Source organism: Solea solea, chromosome 3 (genome assembly GCF_958295425.1).
Source record: "Solea solea chromosome 3, fSolSol10.1, whole genome shotgun sequence".
Taxonomy (NCBI): domain Eukaryota; kingdom Metazoa; phylum Chordata; class Actinopteri; order Pleuronectiformes; family Soleidae; genus Solea; species Solea solea.
This window is the reverse complement of record NC_081136.1, coordinates 2,936,808-2,958,268: the sequence shown is the minus strand read 5'-3', so window position 1 is coordinate 2,958,268 and position 21,461 is coordinate 2,936,808. Positions and strand designations below refer to the sequence as shown.

The 21,461-nt window shown below is 36.7% G+C and overlaps 3 protein-coding genes across 3 annotated transcripts; 1 reads left to right on the top strand and 2 right to left on the bottom strand.

Annotated features, from left to right (window-relative positions):
- Positions 1-6,143: 6,143 nt before the first annotated feature.
- LOC131456474 (tetraspanin-9) lies at positions 6,144-9,748 on the top strand. The gene is made up of 9 exons (XM_058624839.1): positions 6,144-6,297; positions 7,109-7,153; positions 7,304-7,383; positions 7,476-7,667; positions 8,056-8,130; positions 8,222-8,323; positions 8,422-8,553; positions 8,873-8,956; positions 9,479-9,748. The coding sequence occupies exons 3-9, from the start codon at positions 7,321-7,323 to the stop codon at positions 9,548-9,550; spliced, it is 720 nt and encodes a 239-aa protein (XP_058480822.1). The 5' UTR covers positions 6,144-6,297; positions 7,109-7,153; positions 7,304-7,320; the 3' UTR covers positions 9,551-9,748.
- Positions 9,749-10,713: 965 nt separating this feature from the next.
- Positions 10,714-15,568, bottom strand: amdhd1 (amidohydrolase domain containing 1). Its single transcript, XM_058624836.1, has 9 exons — positions 15,344-15,568; positions 14,494-14,600; positions 13,666-13,730; positions 13,301-13,578; positions 12,997-13,222; positions 12,196-12,320; positions 11,973-12,066; positions 11,511-11,671; positions 10,714-11,203 (listed from the first exon to the last, which is right to left on the bottom strand). Exons 1-9 carry the CDS (start codon positions 15,478-15,480, stop codon positions 11,098-11,100), a joined length of 1,299 nt encoding a protein of 432 aa, XP_058480819.1. The 5' UTR covers positions 15,481-15,568; the 3' UTR covers positions 10,714-11,097.
- Positions 15,569-16,270: 702 nt separating this feature from the next.
- On the bottom strand, positions 16,271-19,183 carry snrpf (small nuclear ribonucleoprotein polypeptide F). Its single transcript, XM_058624843.1, has 4 exons — positions 19,057-19,183; positions 18,088-18,213; positions 16,980-17,044; positions 16,271-16,610 (listed from the first exon to the last, which is right to left on the bottom strand). The coding sequence occupies exons 1-4, from the start codon at positions 19,057-19,059 to the stop codon at positions 16,544-16,546; spliced, it is 261 nt and encodes an 86-aa protein (XP_058480826.1). The 5' UTR covers positions 19,060-19,183; the 3' UTR covers positions 16,271-16,543.
- Positions 19,184-21,461: the final 2,278 nt, after the last annotated feature.

Sequence of the window (21,461 nt, the reverse complement as noted above, 5' to 3'; positions counted from 1 at the left end):
GTCGTCCAAAATCACTCAAAAATGTCATAGTATAGTATGTCGTCCAGAATCTCTCAATATTGTCATAGTTTAGTATGTTGTCCAAAATCACTCAAAAATGTCATAGTATAGTATGTCGTCCAAAATCGCCCAAAAATGTCATAGTATAGTATGTCCTCCAAAATCACTCAAAAATGTCATAGTATAGTATGTCGTCCAAATTTGGCCAAAAATGTCATAGTTTAGTATGTCGTCCAAAATTGGCCAAAAAATGTCATAGTATAGTATGTCGTCCAAATTCACTCAAAAATGTCATAGTATAGTATGTCGTCCAAAATCACTCAAAAATGTCATAGTATAGTATGTCGTCCAAAATCACTCAAAAATGTCATAGTATAGTATGTCGTCCAAAATCACTCAAAAATGTCATAGTTCAGTATGTTGTCCAAAATCACTCAAAAATGTCATAGTATAGTATGTCGTCCAAAATCGCCCAAAAATGTCATAGTATAGTATGTCGTCCAAAATCGCCCAAAAATGTCATAGTATAGTATGTCGTCCAAAATCACTAAAAAATTTCATAGTATAGTATGTCGTCCAAAATGACATCAAAATGTCATAGTTTAGTATGTCGTCCAAAATCACTCAAAAATGTCATAGTATAGTATGTCGTCCAAAATTGGCCAAAAATGTCATAGTATATAGTATGTCGTCCAAAATTGGCCTAAAATGTCATAGTATAGTATGTCGTCCAAAATTGGCCTAAAATGTCATAGTATAGTATGTCGTCCAAAATCTCTCAAAAATGTCATAGTATAGTATGTCGTCCAAAATGACATCAAAATGTCATAGTTTAGTATGTCGTCCAAAATGACATCAAAATGTCATAGTTTAGTATGTCGTCCAAAATTGGCCAAAAATGTCATAGTATAGTATGTCGTCCAAAATCACTCAAAAATGTCATAGTATAGTATGTCGTCCAAAATCACTCAAAAATGTCATAGTATAGTATGTCGTCCAAAATGACATCAAAATGTCATAGTTTAGTATGTCGTCCAAAATTGGCCAAAAATGTCATAGTATAGTATGTCGTCCAAAATCACTCAAAAATGTCATAGTTCAGTATGTTGTCCAAAATTGGCCAAAAATGTCATAGTATAGTATGTCGTCCAAAATTGGCCTAAAATGTCATAGTATAGTACGTCCAAAATTGGCCTAAAATGTCATAGTATAGTATGTCGTCCAAAATGACATCAAAATGTCATAGTATAGTATGTCGTCCAAAATCACTCAAAAATGTCATAGTATAGTATGTCGTCCAAAATCTCTCAATATTGTCATAGTTTAGTATGTCGTCCAAAATCGCCCAAAAATGTCATAGTATAGTATGTCCTCCAAAATCACTCAAAAATGTCATAGTATAGTATGTCGTCCAAATTTGGCCAAAAATGTCATAGTTTAGTATGTCGTCCAAAATTGGCCAAAAATGTCATAGTATAGTATGTCGTCCAAATTCACTCAAAAATGTCATAGTATAGTATGTCGTCCAAAATCACTCAAAAATGTCATAGTATAGTATGTCGTCCAAAATCTCTCAAAAATGTCATAGTTTAGTATGTTGTCCAAAATAACTCAAAATTGTCATAGTATAGTATGTCGTCCAAAATCACTCAAAAATGTCATAGTATAGTATGTCGTGCAAAAGCACTCAAAAATGTCATAGTATAGTATGTCGTCCAAAATTGGCCAAAAATGTCATAGTATAGTATGTTGGCCAAAATTGGCCAAAAATGTCATAGTATAGTATGTCGTCCAAAATCACTCAAAAATGTCATAGTATAGTATGTCGTCCAAAATCTCTCAAAAATGTCATAGTATAGTATGTCGTCCAAAATCACTCAAAAATGTCATAGTATAGTATGTCGTCGAAAATCACTAAAAAATATCATAGTTTAGTATGTCGTCCAAAATCATTCAAAAATGTCATAGTATAGTATGTCGTCCAAAATCACTCAAAAATGTCATAGTATAGTATGTCGTCCAAAATCACTCAAAAATGTCATAGTATAGTATGTCGTCCAAAATCACTCAAAAATGTCATAGTATAGTATGTCGTCCAAAATTGGCCAAAAATGTCATAGTATAGTATGTTGGCCAAAAATGTCATAGTATAGTATGTTGGCCAAAAATGTCATAGTATAGTATGTCGTCCAAAATTGGCCAAAAATGTCATAGTATAGTATGTCGTCCAAAATTGGCCAAAAATGTCATAGTATAGTATGTCGTCCAAAATTGGCCTAAAATGTCATAGTATAGTATGTCGTCCAAAATCTCTCAAAAATGTCCTAGTATAGTATGTCGTCCAAAATGACATCAAAATGTCATAGTTTAGTATGTCGTCCAAAATTGGCCAAAAATGTCATAGTATAGTATGTCGTCCAAAATTGGCCTAAAATGTCATAGTATAGTATGTCGTCCAAAATCTCTCAAAAATGTCCTAGTATAGTATGTCGTCTAAAATGACACCAAAATGTCATAGTTTAGTATGTCGTCTAAAATGACATCAAAATGTCATAGTATAGTATGTCGTCCAAAATCACTCAAAAATGTCATAGTATAGTATGTCGTCCAAAATGACATCAAAATGTCATAGTATAGTATGTCGTCCAAAATGAGACAAAAAAGTCATAGTATAGTATGTCGTCCAAAATCACTAAAAAATGTCATAGTATAGTATGTCGTCCAAAATCTCTCAAAAATGTCAGTATAGTATGTCCTCCAAAATCACTCAAAAATGTCATAGTATAGTATGTCGTCCAAAATGACATCAAAATGTCATAGTATAGTATGTCGTCCAAAATCACTAAAAAATGTCATAGTATAGTATGTCGTCCAAAATGACATCAAAATGTCATAGTATAGTATGTCGTCCAAAATGACACCAAAATGTCATAGTATAGTATGTCGTCCAAAATGAGACAAAAAAGTCATAGTATAGTATGTCGTCCAAAAATCACTCAAAAAAGTCATAGTATAGTATGTCATCCAAAATGACTCAAAAATGTCATAGTATGTATGTCGTCCAAAATCTCTCAAAAATGTCAGTATAGTATGTCCTCCAAAATCACTCAAAAATGTCATAGTATAGTATGTCGTCCAAAATTGGCCAAAAATGTCATAGTATAGTATGTCGTCCAAAATTGGCCAAAAATGTCATAGTATAGTATGTCGTCCAAAATCACTCAAAAATGTCATAGTATAGTATGTCGTCCAAAATCTCTCAAAAATGTCATAGTTTAGTATGTCGTCCAAAATCTCTCGAAAATGTCATAGTATAGTATGTCGTCCAATATGACATCAAAATGTTATAGTTTAGTATGTCGTCCAAAATTACTCAAAAATGTCATAGTATAGTATGTCGTCCAAAATGACATCAAAATGTCATAGTATAGTTTGTCGTCCAAAATCACTCAAAAATGTCATAGTATAGTATGTCGTCCAAAATCACTCAAAAATGTCATAGTATAGTATGTCGTCCAAAATTGGCCAAAAATGTCATAGCATAGTATGTCGTCCAAAAATCACTCAAAAAAGTCATAGTATAGTATGTCGTCCAAAATCACACAAAAATGTCATAGTATAGTATGTCGTCCAAAATGACACCAAAATGTCATAGGATAGTAGGTCGTCCAAAATGAGACAAAAAAGTCATAGTATAGTATGTCGTCAAAAATGAGACAAAAAAGTCAAAGTATAGTAGGTCGTCCAAAATGAGACAAAAAAGTCATAGTATAGTATGTCGTCCAAAATGACATCAAAATGTCATAGTATAGTATGTCGTCCAAAAATCACTCAAAAAAGTCATAGTATAGTATGTCGTCCAAAATCACACAAAAATGTCATAGTATAGTATGTCGTCCAAAATGACACCAAAATGTCATAGTATAGTAGGTCGTCCAAAATGAGACAAAAAAGTCATAGTATAGTATGTCGTCCAAAAATCACTCAAAAAAGTCATAGTATAGTATGTCATCCAAAATGACTCAAAAATGTCATAGTATGTATGTCGTCCAAAATCACTCAAAAATGTCATACTATAGTATGTCGTCCAAAATCACTCAAAAATGTCATAGTATAGTATGTCGTCCAAAAATCACTCAAAAAAGTCATAGTATAGTATGTTGTCCAAAATGACACCAAAATGTCATAGTATAGTATGTCGTCCAAAATGAGACAAAAAGGTCATAGTATAGTAGGTCGTCCAAAATGAGACAAAAAAAAGTATAGTAGGTCGTCCAAAATGAGACAAAAAAGTCATAGTATAGTATGTCGTCCAAAATGAGACAAAAAAGTCATAGTATAGTATGTCGTCCAAAATGAGACAAAAAAGTCCTAGTATAGTATGTTGTCCAAAATGAGACAAAAAAGTCATAGTATAGTATGTCGTCCAAAATGAGACAAAAAAGTCATAGTATAGTATGTCGTCCAAAAATCACTCAAAAAAGTCATAGTATAGTATGTCGTCCAAAAATCACTCAAAAAAGTCATAGTATAGTATGTCGTCCAAAATGAGACAAAAAAGTCATAGTATAGTATGTCGTCCAAAATGAGACAAAAAAGTCAAAGTATTGTATGTCGTCCAAAATGAGACAAAAAAGTCATAGTATAGTATGTCTTCCAAAATGAGACAAAAAAGTCAAAGTATAGTAGGTCGTCCAAAATGAGACAAAAAAGTCATAGTATAGTATGTCGTCCAAAATGAGACAAAAAAGTCATAGTATAGTATGTCGTCCAAAATGAGACAAAAAAGTCCTAGTATAGTATGTCGTCCAAAATGAGACAAAAAAGTCATAGTATAGTAGGTCGTCCAAAATGAGACAAAAAAGTCATAGTATAGTATGTCGTCCAAAAATCACTCAAAAAAGTCATAGTATAGTATGTCGTCCAAAATCACTCAAAAATGTCATAGTATAGTATGTCGTCCAAAATCACCAAAAAATGTCATAGTATAGTATGTTGTCCAAAATGACACCAAAATGTCATAGTATAGTAGGTCGTCCAAAATGAGACAAAAAAGTCAAAGTATAGTAGGTCGTCCAAAATGAGACAAAAAAGTCATAGTATAGTATGTCGTCCAAAATGAGACAAAAAAGTCATAGTATAGTATATCGTCCAAAAATCACTCAAAAAAGTCATAGTATAGTATGTCGTCCAAAATCACTCAAAAATGTCATAGTATAGTATGTCGTCCAAAATCACCAAAAAATGTCATAGTATAGTATGTCGTCCAAAATGAGACAAAAAAGTCATAGTATAGTAGGTCGTCCAAAATGAGACAAAAAAGTCATAGTATAATATGTCGTCCAAAATGAGACAAAAAAGTCATAGTATAGTATGCCGTCCAAAATGAGACAAAAAAGTCATGGTATAGTAGGTAGTCCAAAAATCACTCAAAAAAGTCATAGTATAGTATGTCGTCCAAAATGAGACAAAAAGGTCATAGTATAGTATGCTGTCCAAAATGAGACAAAAAAGTCATAGTATAGTATGTCGTCCAAAATGAGACAAAAAAGTCATAGTATAGTAGGTCGTCCAAAATGAGACAAAAAAGTCATAGTATAGTATGTCGTCCAAAATGAGACAAAAAAGTCATACTATAGTATGTGGACCAAAAAAGTCATACTTTAGTATGTCGTCCAAATTTTGACAAAAGTCATACTTTAGTAAGTCTAAATTTTGACTAAAAAGTCAGTCTTTAGTATGTCGTCCACATTTTGACAAAAGAGTCATATTTGAGTGCAAAAATAGGGTCAAAGTGTCATAGAATGTCAATAAATGTGTGATTATGGTGAGATGTCAAAAATGTCTGAGTATGTTAGGTTGTCAAAAGAAGTCATTAAAATATCATTGATGCAAAAAAGTAAGATGCTAAATCATGAAAAATGTGTCAGCCATCAAAAAACACTTTAGAGATGTTATAAATAGGTGATGGTTAAGTGTTCAAAAACAAAACTGAAAAACATAACCGATAACTGTCTTACTGTGCTGGTCCTCGTGAGCCACCGGCAGTCACGCCTCCATTTTGGCTCCATCCCCCGCCCTCTTCCATTTAAATCTCCTCCTCCTCCTCTTCTTCTTCCCCCTCCTCCTCTTTCCTCCTCTTCCATCGACCAAAGTTCAAAGCTGCTTCCACCGTTTACTTCCAGCGGTTTTTATGGTTTTATACGAAGTGATGCTGTGAGGGAGTAGCAGCGGAACCTTCCTGTGGCTCAGTGTCCAGACGTTACCGGGAACATGAGCTACAGTTCGCTGTGAACGGTAAGAAACCCCCCCCCCCCACTTTTTTTCTTTCTTTTTCTGCCCCCCCGTTGTCCCAACTGCGGCGGCGTGACGCAGAAAAAAGTGCTAACTGCGGTGAAAACAAACAACAATGTGCTCGAACGTGAAGGAAACTCAACAAAAATTCCGCTTTTTGACATGAATTTTGTCACGTTTTTGGTCGCAAACTTTGGGTGTAAAAAAAAAACCGCAGCCTGAAGTTCAGAGCTGTGACGTCACACTGGGATCAGAGATCGTGCGGAAAACACAGGAATCTCACTCGGTGCGAGAAGTGTTTTTGAAATATGAAACTTTGTTGTTACTGACGTGTTTTTCTGACGGTGCAAAGTTCTGGTAACATCATTTTGTTTCGGGTAAGCATTTTTTTTGTATCATTAGTAAAAAAAAATTCTGATATTACAAACATTTTGGAACACTTTCAGGTTGGGTGTAAAGTTTTGGTTTGTGACAATTTAAGAACATTGAGATAGGGTAAGCAATTTTTTGCATTGTTAGTAACATGTTTTTGTAATATAACAAAAACTTATAACACTTTTAGGTGGGATTAGTCATTTTTGCAATGTTAATGTTCATATTTACAGTTACAATTGAATAATAAATCGTGAAAAACAGTAGTTTGATTCTGCGTTATTATTATTATTATTATTATTATTATTATAATAACATTTTAACTTGTAACTCCACGTCTGTGTTTAGTGAGAAATACTTTTATGAATCTTAAAATGGCCACAGTGTTTAAGGAGTATTTTTTCCATTAATTTCACTGTTGTGTTTTCTTTTTGTGTCACAGGTTTCACATCTAGAGTTTTTTCTCAGTTCTCCTGTTTGTGAAGTGGTGAGTCTTTTTCCCCAGTCACCTCGTGACTCACCTCACACTGATAACTAGTTACACTCAGTCAGTACGTGCACAACAATAATTATTGTCTTAGTTGGACTAAAATTGGAGTTTGAGTTTTCCATTCATTCATTTTCTTGTCTATTGCAGTGCCTGTAAATTCAACCATGGCTCGCGGCTGCATCTGCTGCGTGAAGTACATGCTCTTTCTCTTCAACCTGCTCTTCTGGGTAAAGATAATAAACCAGCGTCAAGATCAGTCAACACAAATGAATGACTCAAAGTGACTGAATTTCCACTTGTGTGTGTGTGTTTGTTTCAGCTGGGTGGCTGTGGACTGCTGGGTGTCGGCGTGTGGCTGTCGGTTTCTCAGGGAAGCTTCGCCACGCTGTCGCCCTCCTTCCCCTCGCTCTCTGCTGCCAACCTCATCATCACCCTGGGCACCATCGTCATGGTGACGGGCTTCCTGGGTTGCCTGGGTGCCATCAAGGAGAACAAGTGCCTGCTGCTCAGTGTAAGTGGACTACATTACCCACAATGCATTTATTTTGCATTCTTAATTGTGTTTTTGGCCTGAAAGTCAGAACTCTTCCCCAAACCCCATGTAAATTCATCATAATTTACATCCAAATGTTGCTATAACATGTTTTTTGTTGAGTAAAATTTTTAACTTTTGTTTATAGGTGAACGAATGCAGCATCTTGCATGTTTCTGCTCATGTTCACACACTTTTATTCTTTAAGAAATGTGTTTTTGGCCTGAAAGTCAGGATTCATCACCAAGCCCCATGTTAATTTCTTAACAATTTAACATCTCAACACTGATATGAAGTGTATTCTTTAACTGTTGCATTAAAATGAACCATGTTTGGGCTCATGTTAAAGTTTTTTCTTTCTTTTTAGTTCTTCATCGTTCTGTTGATCATCCTCCTGGCCGAACTCATCCTCCTCATCCTGTTTTTCGTCTACACCGACAAGGTAGCGCCAATCAGATTTATATATTATATTATTCATCATGACCTTCAGCTGCTGCTAACAACACGTCACATTGTCCGTTTCTCCTCCTCAGGTGAGCGAAAATGCCAGACGTGACCTGAAAGAAGGTCTGGTGCTCTACAACACGGATAACAACGCCGGCCTGAAGGCGGCGTGGAACACGATACAGTCGGAGGTGGGTTTTGTTGAACGCTGGTTTGTAACACGTAACAAAGTATTTTTCACCACTTTTAAAGACAGAAAATAAGTGACACTTTGTCTTGTTTTTGTCAGTGGAGATGTTGTGGCGTGTCGGGTCACAACGATTGGTACGTGGCTCTGCATGAAAACGTGGTTCCCGACCGATGCTGCCAGCACATTTTCCCCGGCTGCGGCCGCAACGCCTCAAACACCTTCTGGACGCGGGTCAGTCGTGGAAGTTTGATGATGTGGTTTCACCAAAAAATCCCATAAAAATCCCATAATAATCCCATAATAATCCCACAAAAGCCTTCACATAGCAGAAAGGATGTCGTTCTCCTTTGTCTTGTGTGCTAAGATTCTCTGTCTGGCTAAATAACGTGCAAAACACCAAAGGAAAAAGACTTAAGCCTAAGGATTTCTTGTTTCATGGGGATTATACAGCTAAACTAGCATATTATGACTTAGTTTAAATACACTGGACCTTTTTAAATGGCTTAAATTATAGATCATGAGAATCTTTAAACTCTTTGTGTTGTTTCAGGGTTGCTATGAGAAAGTAGAGGAGTGGCTGGACGACAACAAACACCTGCTGGGAACCATCGCCATGTGTGTGTTGGTTATACAGGTAAACAAACACACACACACACTGTTAAGGTGTATATTTTATCTGCTGCTAATATTGTGTTTTCTGAATCTTTTATTCTGAAGGAGCAAATGTAACAAACCCAGTTTCCGCACAGGGATTAAAACATTATTTTGATTCTGATCATGCGTTTTTTGATTTAGCTTGCGGCTAGTTGTTAGCATGTCCGGCGCCATTCTTTCTACCGTCCATTATTTTGAAAATATATAGGTTTTAAACTGTCGGAGCATAAAATCAATTTCCTTGTTAGTCTAGTTCATTCTTCTGTTTATAAGATTCTTCTATTAGTTTCGGGTATTAGCTAAAGGCTAATGCGCCCAGGCTAGCTTGGTGTTATCTGGGTGTTTTAGCCCCGACTCTGAGATATTGGACTTCGTACAATCTCATTTGGACAAGTGTGCGTTTGTTTTGGGTTAGCCGGACTTTAACAATAACTTGTTTGATTTCTTTGTTTTAATCTAATGCCCTGTAACCATAGTGACGGTGGTGATTTTCCGTCCACAGCTCCTGGGCATGGCGTTCTCCATGACGCTTTACCAGCAGATCCACAGAGGGGGGAAGAAGTACGAAGCCTGACGTGGTTACGCTTAAAATTAATGAATATAAATATAATCCGCTCCATTTTGTTACCTTCAGCTTTTTGTTGTATAGTCAGAATACGCCAGATTATTATTATTACGGACCTTTTTTTATCTCTCTTTATTTTCATCAGGTTTTTTTTGTGCATATCTTTTAGAACGTTTATATTTTTTAATCGTTAAAAAAATCACCTTAGTGAGTGTCATATCAGAGTGAGAGTTAAAGGTCGTAGGAAGAGATTATGTTTTGACGCCTGTGGAATAATAATGTAGCCATACTGTACGTTAAAAGCCAAGTTCACTCAAAATCTGTTCTGGGTACGCTCGTCGTCTACATTACCCCCGACATTTTAGGTCTCCAAAAACAGAAAATGCTGCCGTTTTTAAGTCCACGTTGCTCTGTTTTTGGTTTTAAAACACGTAAAAAAATTGCTCCAGGTTCGTCTGTCGTCCACGTTTTTTTTTTCTTGGTTTCTGACAATGGAACCAATTGAAAATACTGCAATTTTCCAGATTTTCAAACAGATTTTCTGCCATGTTTTAGAGATTTTGGAAACACTGCTGGTTTTAGTTTAAAAAAACTACTCTTTAGAGGTCGCCTAACGAAATATTTTCTGTTGCTGAAATACTGAAAATCAAATTGGTTAATTCTTAGCAGGAAAACCCGAACATGCATCGATAGAGAAGTAAAATGAACGAAAAATAGGGCAAAACAAAATGTTGAAAATGTCGCAAATCTTTCTCCCCGTCGCCACGGAGCGATCTGCGATCTGAACCTCGGACTCTGAACTTCGTGTGGTGTGAACCCGGCTTTAGCTGAAACAAGCATTGTGTTGTTTTTAACGTGTTCAATAAAAGACAAAGAAAGAAGAAAGTCACTCAGCGGTTTTTCCTTTATCTGCCTTTTCTTTGGAGTCTGATCAATAGATTTTGATTTGATCACAGTCGGATGTGAAAGGGAAATTCTTCTTCCTACTAAACTTTAGATACTGGACAAAGAGTGGCGGGACAATTAAAGTGTAAATTCTGATTCTTAAAAAGCGTCTAAAACACAACATTTTTAAATTTTTAGGACTAAATGTAGGACTAAAAAATAATAACAATTATCCTGATACTTGATAGGTTTTGAATTCATTTTGAATAGAATTTGAAGGCGGGACGTGGAATTCAAGAGAATTTATTTTATTTTACTTTAATATGAAAAACATCAACGTTGGTGAACTCTGTCGATACAGTAACTCAGATTCATTGACCTCAGTTTAAAACACAGTACATGCTAACCCTGTTTTTGAAGTGTTTAAAACATACATCACAGTCAACAGCTGCTCAGTTCAGCTCAGGATAAAAACTTAATTCACTGTTTTGGTTCTGTGCGGCTACTTCCTGTCATTTTAATTAAAGTCATGTTTCCCTTTGAGTCTTTAAGACATAAATACATATTCGTGTAGGGACTGGGACGGGAATCATCTCTGTGTTGATACATTTTTTTTTTTTACCTTCTCTGATTTAAAAAAACAAGTCAGCAGGACTTTCACGTGCGTGCGATTACAAGTCCAGAGTCTTGTCGTTGTCGTAGACGACGTTGCCCATGACGACGACGTAGCGGACGAGCTCCTGGTGTCCACCCAGCTGGTAGATGAGATGTTCCCACCTGCAGAGGAACGGACGAGAAGCTTGTCAGGTCGTCGCGCGGATAAATGTGTTTACAGAGAGATGTCGGTTCCAAAAGATACAATATTACACTGTATTAAAGATTTATAAGAAAAAAAGCATGAGGTGCTGCCACTAGGGAGGCGCCATTTTCATATATAAATGAATATAACCAATTTCTGTACATTATCAGCTTAAAAAAGGTACCTTATTTCTCATGGTTATTCATTCCTGCAGCGTGTGATGGTTTAAAACAATTAAAAACAACAACAACAACAGTATAAACACAAATAAAGGGATGTTTGTACCGCGTGGCGTTGAGGAGCAGCAGGTCGCCGTGTTTGTCGACCTCCAGCGAGCCGTGTGTGTGCGAGCGGCCGAGGGCGTAGGCGGCGTTGATGGTGGCGGCGGCCAGAGCTTCAGTCATGGACATCTTCATGTTGACACAGGCCAGGTGCATCACGATCGGCTGAGGATGAGGGAAGAGTTATTTTTTTTTATATAAATTCAGAGCTAGAAAAAAAATCTCATTAATTCAGAAAAACTTTTTCTCAAAACTGATTTTAAGCAAATATAATATACGTCTGTTGTTTTTCATTTGTTGTTTTTAATAATTACCTAAGGATTGTGGGTAATTAAATACGCCGCATTGATGGAACACAACACACACCCTGTTCAAATGTGGAATTTGTTTCCTTCCTCCACTTTGAGAGAGAGACACAGTGGGAGGAGACATTTGACCTTTGACCTCTCAGGCTGCACTCACTCACCATGGAGCAGCAGTAAGCGTTGGGGTTGAAGTCGCTGCCGAGGGCGACGATCACTCCGGCCTCCAACATGTCTCTGGCCCGAGGCTGAGGCAGCCTGAACACACACACACACATAGATTATTACACACCTGTAATAATAATAGTGTGTAATAATTATTACACACCTGTAATAATCTGTGTAATCTGTGTGCGTGTGCGTGTGTGTGTGTGTGTGTGTGAACACCTGAGGATGTAGGCCGTCGTGGGCAAAAGAACTGCGGCGGTCTTTGCTTCGGCCATGGCAGCGATTCCTTCGTCGCTCACTTCCTCCAGGTGACTGACGGCTAAAGCTCCAAGCTCTGCTCCCAACTGCACAACACGAAACATACATAATCTCAGATTAACAGGATTATTCTGCTACTGCCTGAAAACCTCTACGAATAAAAGCGAAACGATACAAATATACTTTTTTTGGTTTTATGTCCAATTATTTTATGGGTTTGAATAAAATCATTATTTTTGAACAGTTTTAGGCGCAGAAAAGCAACGGTTTATCACCGTTTATCAAAACAATCATTGGTTACAGCCTTATTTTTCTTTGCTACTTATGAGTACAATTTTAAAACATTAGAAAATAAGGTTGAAGTTCAAAATACACCATTTTGGGATTTAAAAAAGTATCTAATCAAAGAGATTTTGTTGTTTTTGACTTAAAAAGTGAATTTTAAAAGGGGGTAAAAGCATGTTGTGAGGCCACATTGACCTTTCACCTTTGGCCCACTTCAGTGAAAGAGTTTGCACCAAATTTGAAAGGCTTGAGATGAGATGTTCCTGCGGTCACAGTGAGATTTAGGTTTGAGTGATAACCACCAAAATGTAGATATCTCATCCTCCAATGAAGGTGAACATTTGTACCAAATTTGAGAAAAATCCCTTGAGAAGTTCCCGAGATATCGCAATCACAAGATAAGGACGAACCAACAAATTCAAACTGCGTCGCAGTGAAGATCAGCAGAAAACGGTAAACTCTGGTGAACATAAGAACCTGCGCGGCGTTCATCGGGTGAAGCTCGTCGCCGTGGAAGTTGATGTTGAGGCCCATGTCTTTCCCCGCCCGCAGGATGGAGCGAGTGGACGCCACGTCGAACACGCCGCGCTCACAGAACACGTCGATGTTGTCCACCTTCAGGTTCCCGGCGGACATTTGCTCCTTCAGCAGCGGCAGCTGCACCTGCAGGACGTCCTCTGTAGCTTCTGCCTCCGTCTTCCCTCTGAATTCAACAACGAGGAGAAAAAAAACCTCTGAATAAAGGTTAAATAAATACATTTAAGTGAAGGCGGTGTCGTACCTGGGCACCGCGTGTGCTCCACAGAAGGTGGAGGAGATGTTGATGGGCAGACTGCGTCCGGCCTCCTCGATCACCAGCAGCATCTTGAGCTCGGCGTGCAGCTCCAGGCCGTAGCCGCTCTTGCACTCCACCAGCGTCGTCCCCGCCCGCTGCATCCGCACCAGCCGGCTCCTCAGAGAGGTCAGGAGGTCGGAGGCCGCCGCTGCTCGGGTGTGCTCCACGGTGAAGTGGATGCCGCCGCCGGCGCGGTGGACGTCCATGTAGGAGGCTCCTGCCAGCTGAGCAGAGTCATGGAAGAGGACAAAGCGTCAGAGGGAAAACTATACTAAAAATGAGTGAATAATAGTGTTTGCTGATTGATTTACCTTCATTGCAAACTCGTGCACTCTGTCTCCAGCCCAGACTGGATGAGTGTGGGCGTCGACCAAACCTGGAACAACAAGAAAACCATCAACTTCTGTTCAGTTTCCGCAGAGCTGGTGTTGCTTTGACGTTGTTTCACAGTCGGAGCAAAAGTTTGTATGAAAATGAGCAGCTTCACACTGGACCTTTAAAGCAGGGGTGTACAAACTATGGCTATGAGACGATATGCGGCCCGCAGCTTCGGTTTTATAATGTATTATTTATGGCCAGGGACGGACATTTGTTATTTGACTCCAGATGTGGAAAGAAAGGCATGTATGTAATTGTTACTGCTAAACAAAAGGAGAAAAAAGGACTCAGAAATCTTCACATTATCAAATATGGCTCTCGTTTAAACAAAGTTTGGAAACCCCTGCTTTACAAGAAAGTTATTTAAGTCAAATTTTTATTTATTAAGTCATAAAATGGGGCAAACTATTCATCAACTATTTGAGTTTGAAGTTAAATCATTCAAATAAGCTCTATTTTCTGACTTCTTTCTTCCCTTTAACAGAGAAATCATTGAGATATTTGAAAAAAAAGGTCATTATTTTGAGGTTTTCTGGACCAAAATACTGGATTATGAAAATAATCAGTTATGAAATGAACGGTTAGTTTACGTCCTACATGAGAGAGAATAACAAACCGTAGAGCCACTGCTACAAGATGGTGGCTTATGGAAACACGTACGACTGATTTACCGTCAAAGACATACGACAGAAGTGCTATTAGCGGTAAATGTGTCAGTCATCAGGCAGCCATTTTGGGGTCGGAAATTCCGAGATGCTCACCGGGCAGGACGCACATTCCCGACGCGTCGATGACTTTGTCGAACGTCGCCTCGGAAAACCGAGCTGCGATGGTTTCTGCAGGTCCCACAGCTTTGATCAGCCCATCACTGCATGAAGAAAGTAAATAAATAAATAAATAAATAAAGCAACTATAACTGTAAAACAAACACATGGTGAAGCTCAGACTGAAAATTCCTAAAATGGCCAATGAACATGTGATTACAAAACTTAAGCCAAAGTTACGACGATTTAAGACCGAGATTGTTGACAAAATGCTAAAATACACAGGTGTAGAGATCATTTAAAGGTACAGTGTGTGAAATCTAGCATCATTTACTGGCTGGAGAAACATTTCTCCTGTTGGAGATCACTGTTAGCCTTGTGATTGTAAACTCAAGGTGATTGTAAACTCAAATTTAGAACAGAATTTTTAATTTAAATTTATTTTATTTATGCATAATTTCACCTAGACTTTACACACTGCCCCTTTAAAAGTTGTTTTTATTAGCACGACTGACTGATTAACTGCGCATTTATTCTGATTAATCTTTTATTGTACCGTGAAAGTGTTAATAATTGTAAAAGAACCCCAAGTTTAAAAAAATGAAAAAAATGTAACGAGCCAATTTAGTCACTAGGGGTCACCAGAGAGCCTCATTTGAAGTGAAATAAAAGCTTTAAAAACTCAATTTTACCAAGTTTCATTACATTTTTATTCATTTACATGAAAAACACTTTCAATTAGAGACTCAAATGAATAATGAACTTCTTGTGCACATACAAGACAAAGTTACACTAACATTTAATCATTTTCTCTTAAATCTAATAAAGTAACTTTTAACAAACTTACCCTCCGATGACGACGCTGCCGTTTTCAATCACACTCAGACTCTGTAGCTCGTGTCCGGTCAGATATTTCTGTCCGCCGCTGCAGATTAAAACCACCTGCTGAGCATTTTTCACTAGGAGTCTGTAACTGCTGGCCATCTCTACTTTTTATTTCACTCACTCACAGCAGCGGAAACTACTCTGTCAGAGTGAGTGTTTTTGAACAAAGTCAAATATTTGTTAAAGAGAGCAGAGTTTAAAGTACAGAGAGAGGGCAGAGCTTCTGTCAGAGACAAATCACTTAACTATTAACTATGTACGTCCAAAGTGCTCATTTAAATTATAACACAAATTTATATCAATATTTTACACTTAACATCCAAGATGCGTCACTTACACCTGAAAACACTGTAAAAACACTAGTAATTACTGAAAAGTGTCTTACTTTTTAGTGTTTTCAGACTAGTGTTTAGTGAGTATTTTTTAAATAAACACAGAGGCAGCTACTTATTATCCAAATAGCATAACTTCAGACTGAAAACACTGTAAAAACAACACATTAAGAACCTTTAAATACAGAAAACAGCCAATGTGTCTCTTGTTTACTAGATTTTGCAACAATTTGTGTTTTTACAGTGTTTTCAGACTCGCTTCTAATGTTGAACTGGAAATGTACACAAAAACCCTTTTATATCACATTAAAAGTATCTAAACTAAATTGTTTAAATATGCACGTCACACGTTTAGTAGTAGAATAAATAAAAAAATAAGTACAATGAGAAATAAGTGAAAAAAAATCTCTTTTGTGAGGATAGAAAAATCTGAAAGTAAAATGTATTGTATTATATTGTAAAACAGAGTCAGTTGCAACTGGACCTGAAGTTTTTCTCAATGTTTTAAACAGCTAGAAGCAAAGAAATTCGAACAATAAATAAAAAAAAATCATAAGTTGCAGGATGAGTTCAGTTTAATGACGAGACAAAATGAGACACAATGTTAGAAAAACAGGTTTAAGAAAGAGGACAAGAATCACTTTATTGTGTCTGTATCATAATGTCACAACTTAAAATTGGTCTCATATACAGTAAAAAAAAAGAAAAAAAAAAGAAAAGCAAAAACAACGTGAAAAGAAAACTCCACCCCCCTCCCAGCCTCCCTGCCCCGCCCACGGACGATCATTTGTTTCACATGGTGAAAACACAAACACGGTCAGACGGCGCCGTCACTCCCTCATCTCTCCGTCCTCCTCCTCTTCTTCTACTCCTCTGATGTACAGAACGTTATTACACCTGTGACGGGGAAACAATGGCGCGTCAATCAATGACACCGGTATTTTTGAAGAATAAAACCGTAATTACGATTTAACACGATTTGTTGCTCGGGGGGTGAAAATTAAGCTCCTGTTGTTTTTTGTTTTGGCCAAAAAAACGTCTCAGATTACGATCTAAATTTCACGACGCTGCTGCTGCGAATCTGGACTCGTTTTGTGTTAAATCTTCTTTGGCAACAACTCTTTTCAAAGATATTCTTTCATGCGCTTTGTTACGACCACTGCTGCAGAGCAGAAAAGTTAATTAAGAGACGCACGTTATTGATGGAATAAGCTCCACTTGACTGCTGGTGTCAGTGAAATAAATGATGCAGAGATGAGAACAAACCTGATGAGGACTTCGCCGAGGTGACCTGCCAACGCTCCGTCCACGTATTCTTCCGTGTTTGCCAGCTGCCATGGAAACGTAGAGTGGATGTTACACAATCAGCACAATTCTGTATTTGAAATGTTTCTGAATAATCACAAAACGATGGCAGTTGTTAGGTTTCCTCACATCTAATGATTCTTTATACCTCATTTCTAAAACGTATGACTTTTTGCAAGTTTCTGGATCTGAACACCATTTCAACTCTTTCATTGTTTTAGACTTATTTTTTGAAATATAGCACAGAAGATGGTGCTCAGGCTGTTTGTAGACGACGTCTATATATGTGACTGTGACTCACTACCTTTCCGTTAGGGATACACAATATTGTAACTTTTTTGAATTGAAACAAGTTTCCTGATTTTTCAGTTTCTTAAATGTGAATATTTTCTGGGTATTTTTTGCTCTGTATAACAAAGAAAGCATTAAAACTGAATCATTTTGGTTTGGGAACAAAACAAGACATTTGAAAACATCGTCATTTCCAGCTTGGGGAAACACACAAGATTTTTCAACATTTTCTGAGCCGAACAAGAACTCGATTACTTGAGAAAATAATTGATACATTATATAATAATCAACCATAATTATCGGCACGGCAGATTAAATATATTACCTAATATATCTAGTGTAATATAATCTAATATCGTCAAATCTACATTAGTCTAATATAATCTACACTTACTTGTTGAAGTTTCATACGTGTAAAATTTCCGTGTCAGTTCACTTTTCTCACACACTGATGTTTTATCTTGTTTGCGGGAAAAGTAATCTCTACTTTTCTGCAACTTAAATAAACCACATATAGAACATTTGAAGTGGGTGTAAAAGTAAAGTACCAATATGTGAAATAATCTCTAACAAAGAGGGAACATTCTTGAGAACAAACCTAATGTTTGTCACTTTAACTAAGTAGTTTTAGAAGAGCAGCAGCATCGTCTCTCTGACAACATGTTGAATGTTGATAGATTTTCTGTAGATAATAATAAATAATGTTTAAATGTCAAAATCAACATGTTTGTGATAAGACATTCAAGCTGCTGTCTGGAAGTGAAGGGGTTGAACGAACCTGCATATTCATGTATCCATCCACAGACACCAGGTAGCCTTTATACTCCATCCCCCACTTCAGCTTCACCATCACTGGTTTTCCTGTGAGACCGTTCAGGAAAGGCTTTGGGTTGAGAGGTAAACTCTACAGAGGAGGAAGAACAAACAAATTTTACACACTTACGTACTTTTGTCTGCTTCAAATTATGTCTCCAAAGTAATTTTGACAGAACATCAGTTTACAAATGGGTGAAATGTCAGTCATGTCAAACATTGACATTTTCTGGTTTTCTTTGCTCCATATTACAAAGAAATCGTTTTAAAATTAATCATTTAGGTTTGTGGACAAAAAAAATTCCTTGGACCAACGATTACTCGATTAATCCTAAATTTGACAGATTAATCAATTATGAAAATAACTGTTAGTTGCAGCTCTAAAACATAATAACCAAGTTTACACAATTATAAAATGGAATTCTGTTGTAGTCTAAAATCCGGTTGCAGAACACATTTACACCGTTTTTATTTTGTTCACAGTGAGGTTTCCGTTTTACACTATGTGCAGCACAAACACGCAAACTGTGTATATTCGGCTCAAACAAAACAACAATAACTTAATTGGAGCGAGGTATTTTGAACATAATGTGGGCTTCTAGACCCATTCGTTCATACACGCTAAATTAAACGATTCTACGCCGAGGTTTGTTGTAGCGTTCATCTCTCGGCGGACCAAACTCCAAAACACGGTGTAAAAAAATATTATATTTATACACATTGTCAATATTGTCCATTAAAATACCGAAAAGCTAAACATTGTGAGCTTAATGTTTACGGCTGAATTAATTCAGTCGGAGCTTTGAATGAAAAGCTAACAGGGCTAATGCTAACTAGCTCAAAAGAAAGGCTGATGACAAAGCACAACAGACACAGAAACAACCTCTCTAAGAATCTACGGACATGTTAACGGGGTCTAGTCACAAATACGCACCATTTTCTGTTGAATTCAAGTAAGTACGACAAATTCTAAGTTAGATGTTTGACTTCCTTTCGTCAGAGAAACGTTAGCGTTCGAGGAATAACCAGAACACGCTTTACCGCCAAACCGGAAGTACTACAACTGTGTGACCCCCTAAAGGAGTGTCCGTGTTTCTACACACTTCCACCTAGTGGTCACTTCCAACTCATCCAATTATAGTAGATTGTATCTAGATACAGTTAGAGTTAAAAGTTTTTTATAAAGTGTAAAATAGAAACATAAACTATATAGTATGAAGAATAATATCTCAATAGTTTAATATATAAACTATTCATATTTAAGTAAATATACAGTATATCAAAGTAAATTTTCTAAAAACAGAAAATATACGGGTACAAATATAGAGGGAACATAAATGTCTTTTAATACCTCATTGCATGTATGTTTATTTAAAAAAAATATAAAAAGAGACAATAAAATTACAGTAAATGTGTGTATCAAGCAAATATAATAGGATCTAAGTTGTTTCATGTATGTTATGTTCACACTTGTGGTTCTTTTTCTCGTTTTGGTATCATTTTTTATAATTCTGAATGAGAAGTATATATATTCAATAGAAAAATAAGCACAAAAAACACACATTTTAACTTAAAAAGGAGTGATATTGCTTTACTTGGGTTATTCTACTATACTGAATGTAGTTCATTCCTTGAGTGTAACTGTGTTCCTGTCATTTCTTCATATAATCAGCTTCAGGCAGATGCTACAAACATGAAGAAGTTCTTAAAAAGTGAGAATAATTTAAACAAATCAGTGTTTGATTGGTTCAGATGGTTGAAATGACCTTGTTTTACGTCTATTATTTGTATTATTTCACTCTTCAGGGATTGAAAAGTCTGGCCTGCTCTTATAAAAAGTGATTTAAAGTGAAATGAGTGTCATATCTGGGCTGCACTCTCTCTGTCTCTGTCTGGACAGCTATTTCGCTCAGGTAATAGCAGTCTGGAGATGTCTATCATTTTTCTGTGTTGAAGCAGCCAACTGTTACTAAAGCACTGGACAAGTTTGAACCTGATACTTTGAATAAAACTAACATTTGACTTCCTACAGTAAAATGCTGCAGTCTTTCGCTAAATTCCTCTGAAATTGCACAGACAATTTCTCTGCATGTCTGAAATACTTGTGTCCTTACATCATTTAGCCCATTTTTTTCTCTCTCTGCTTTTGTGTTGCACTCCGTGTAATTAACCAATCTATCAGTCAGTCACTCAACATGTCTATCAGTTATGGCACGATGATAATGGCGATAATGATGATGATGATGATGTGTGAGTGAGAGAGTGATTAGAGGAGGGTAGAGCAGCACCCAGGGGTGTAAGCAACCAAACAGCAACACACAACAACCACAAAGAGGCAAAAAATTACTATAACGATGTGTAAAACTACCAATAAAACAACAGCAATGAGGCGTAAAAAGACCACAGAGACACAAACAGCCAAAAAGCATCACAAAGAGTCTTACAATTCTATCAAAGAGACATTTAACATCTATAAAAAGACATCAAATTATCTCAAATGAACATGGAACCACTAAATTACATAAAACAACTACAGAGACAAAAAACAACTGCAAAGAGATATATAATTATTTAAATTATCGCAACTACAAAGAGACATAAAATTATCTCAAAGAGAGATAAAACAACTACAAAGATACACAACACATCTACAAAAAGACATTGAACAACTACAAAGAGATAAAACAACTACAAAGAGACAATAAACCACAAAAAGACACAAAACAACTACAAAGAGACATTAAACAACTACACAGGGACATTAAACAACTACAAAGGGACAATAAAATACACAAAACAGCCACCAAGATACATAACACAGCTTCAAAAAGAGACTAAACAACTACTAAGAGACATTAAACAACTACAAAGAAACTTTAAAAAGTAAAAAGATACAAAACAACTACAAAGAGACACACAACTATATAGAGGCACAAAACAACCATAATGACACATGAATTGACCACAAAGACACATGCATTAACCACAGAGACACATAAATTGACCACAGAGAGACATAAAACGACCACAGAGACACACAGAGTGGCTCCTGTGCAGGAGCAGTGAGGAGTTTTCTACACGTTTGTGTCCCGAGGCCAGTTTTACTCATAATCTCCTCGTCGCACGAGGCTCTTTGGGGATTCAAAATTCCTTTATTGATATAATTCCCAAAGAGATCATTTGAAGTAATTACTAAGTTATGTAACTGTGATTGATAAATGAAAAATGAAACCATTCATTATGTTTACATGAGCCATGGTTTTAAATGCGCGTGTCTTAACATAACATATTTCACAAGCTCTGAACGGATTAGCATGAAATTTGGCAGCACACGTCAGT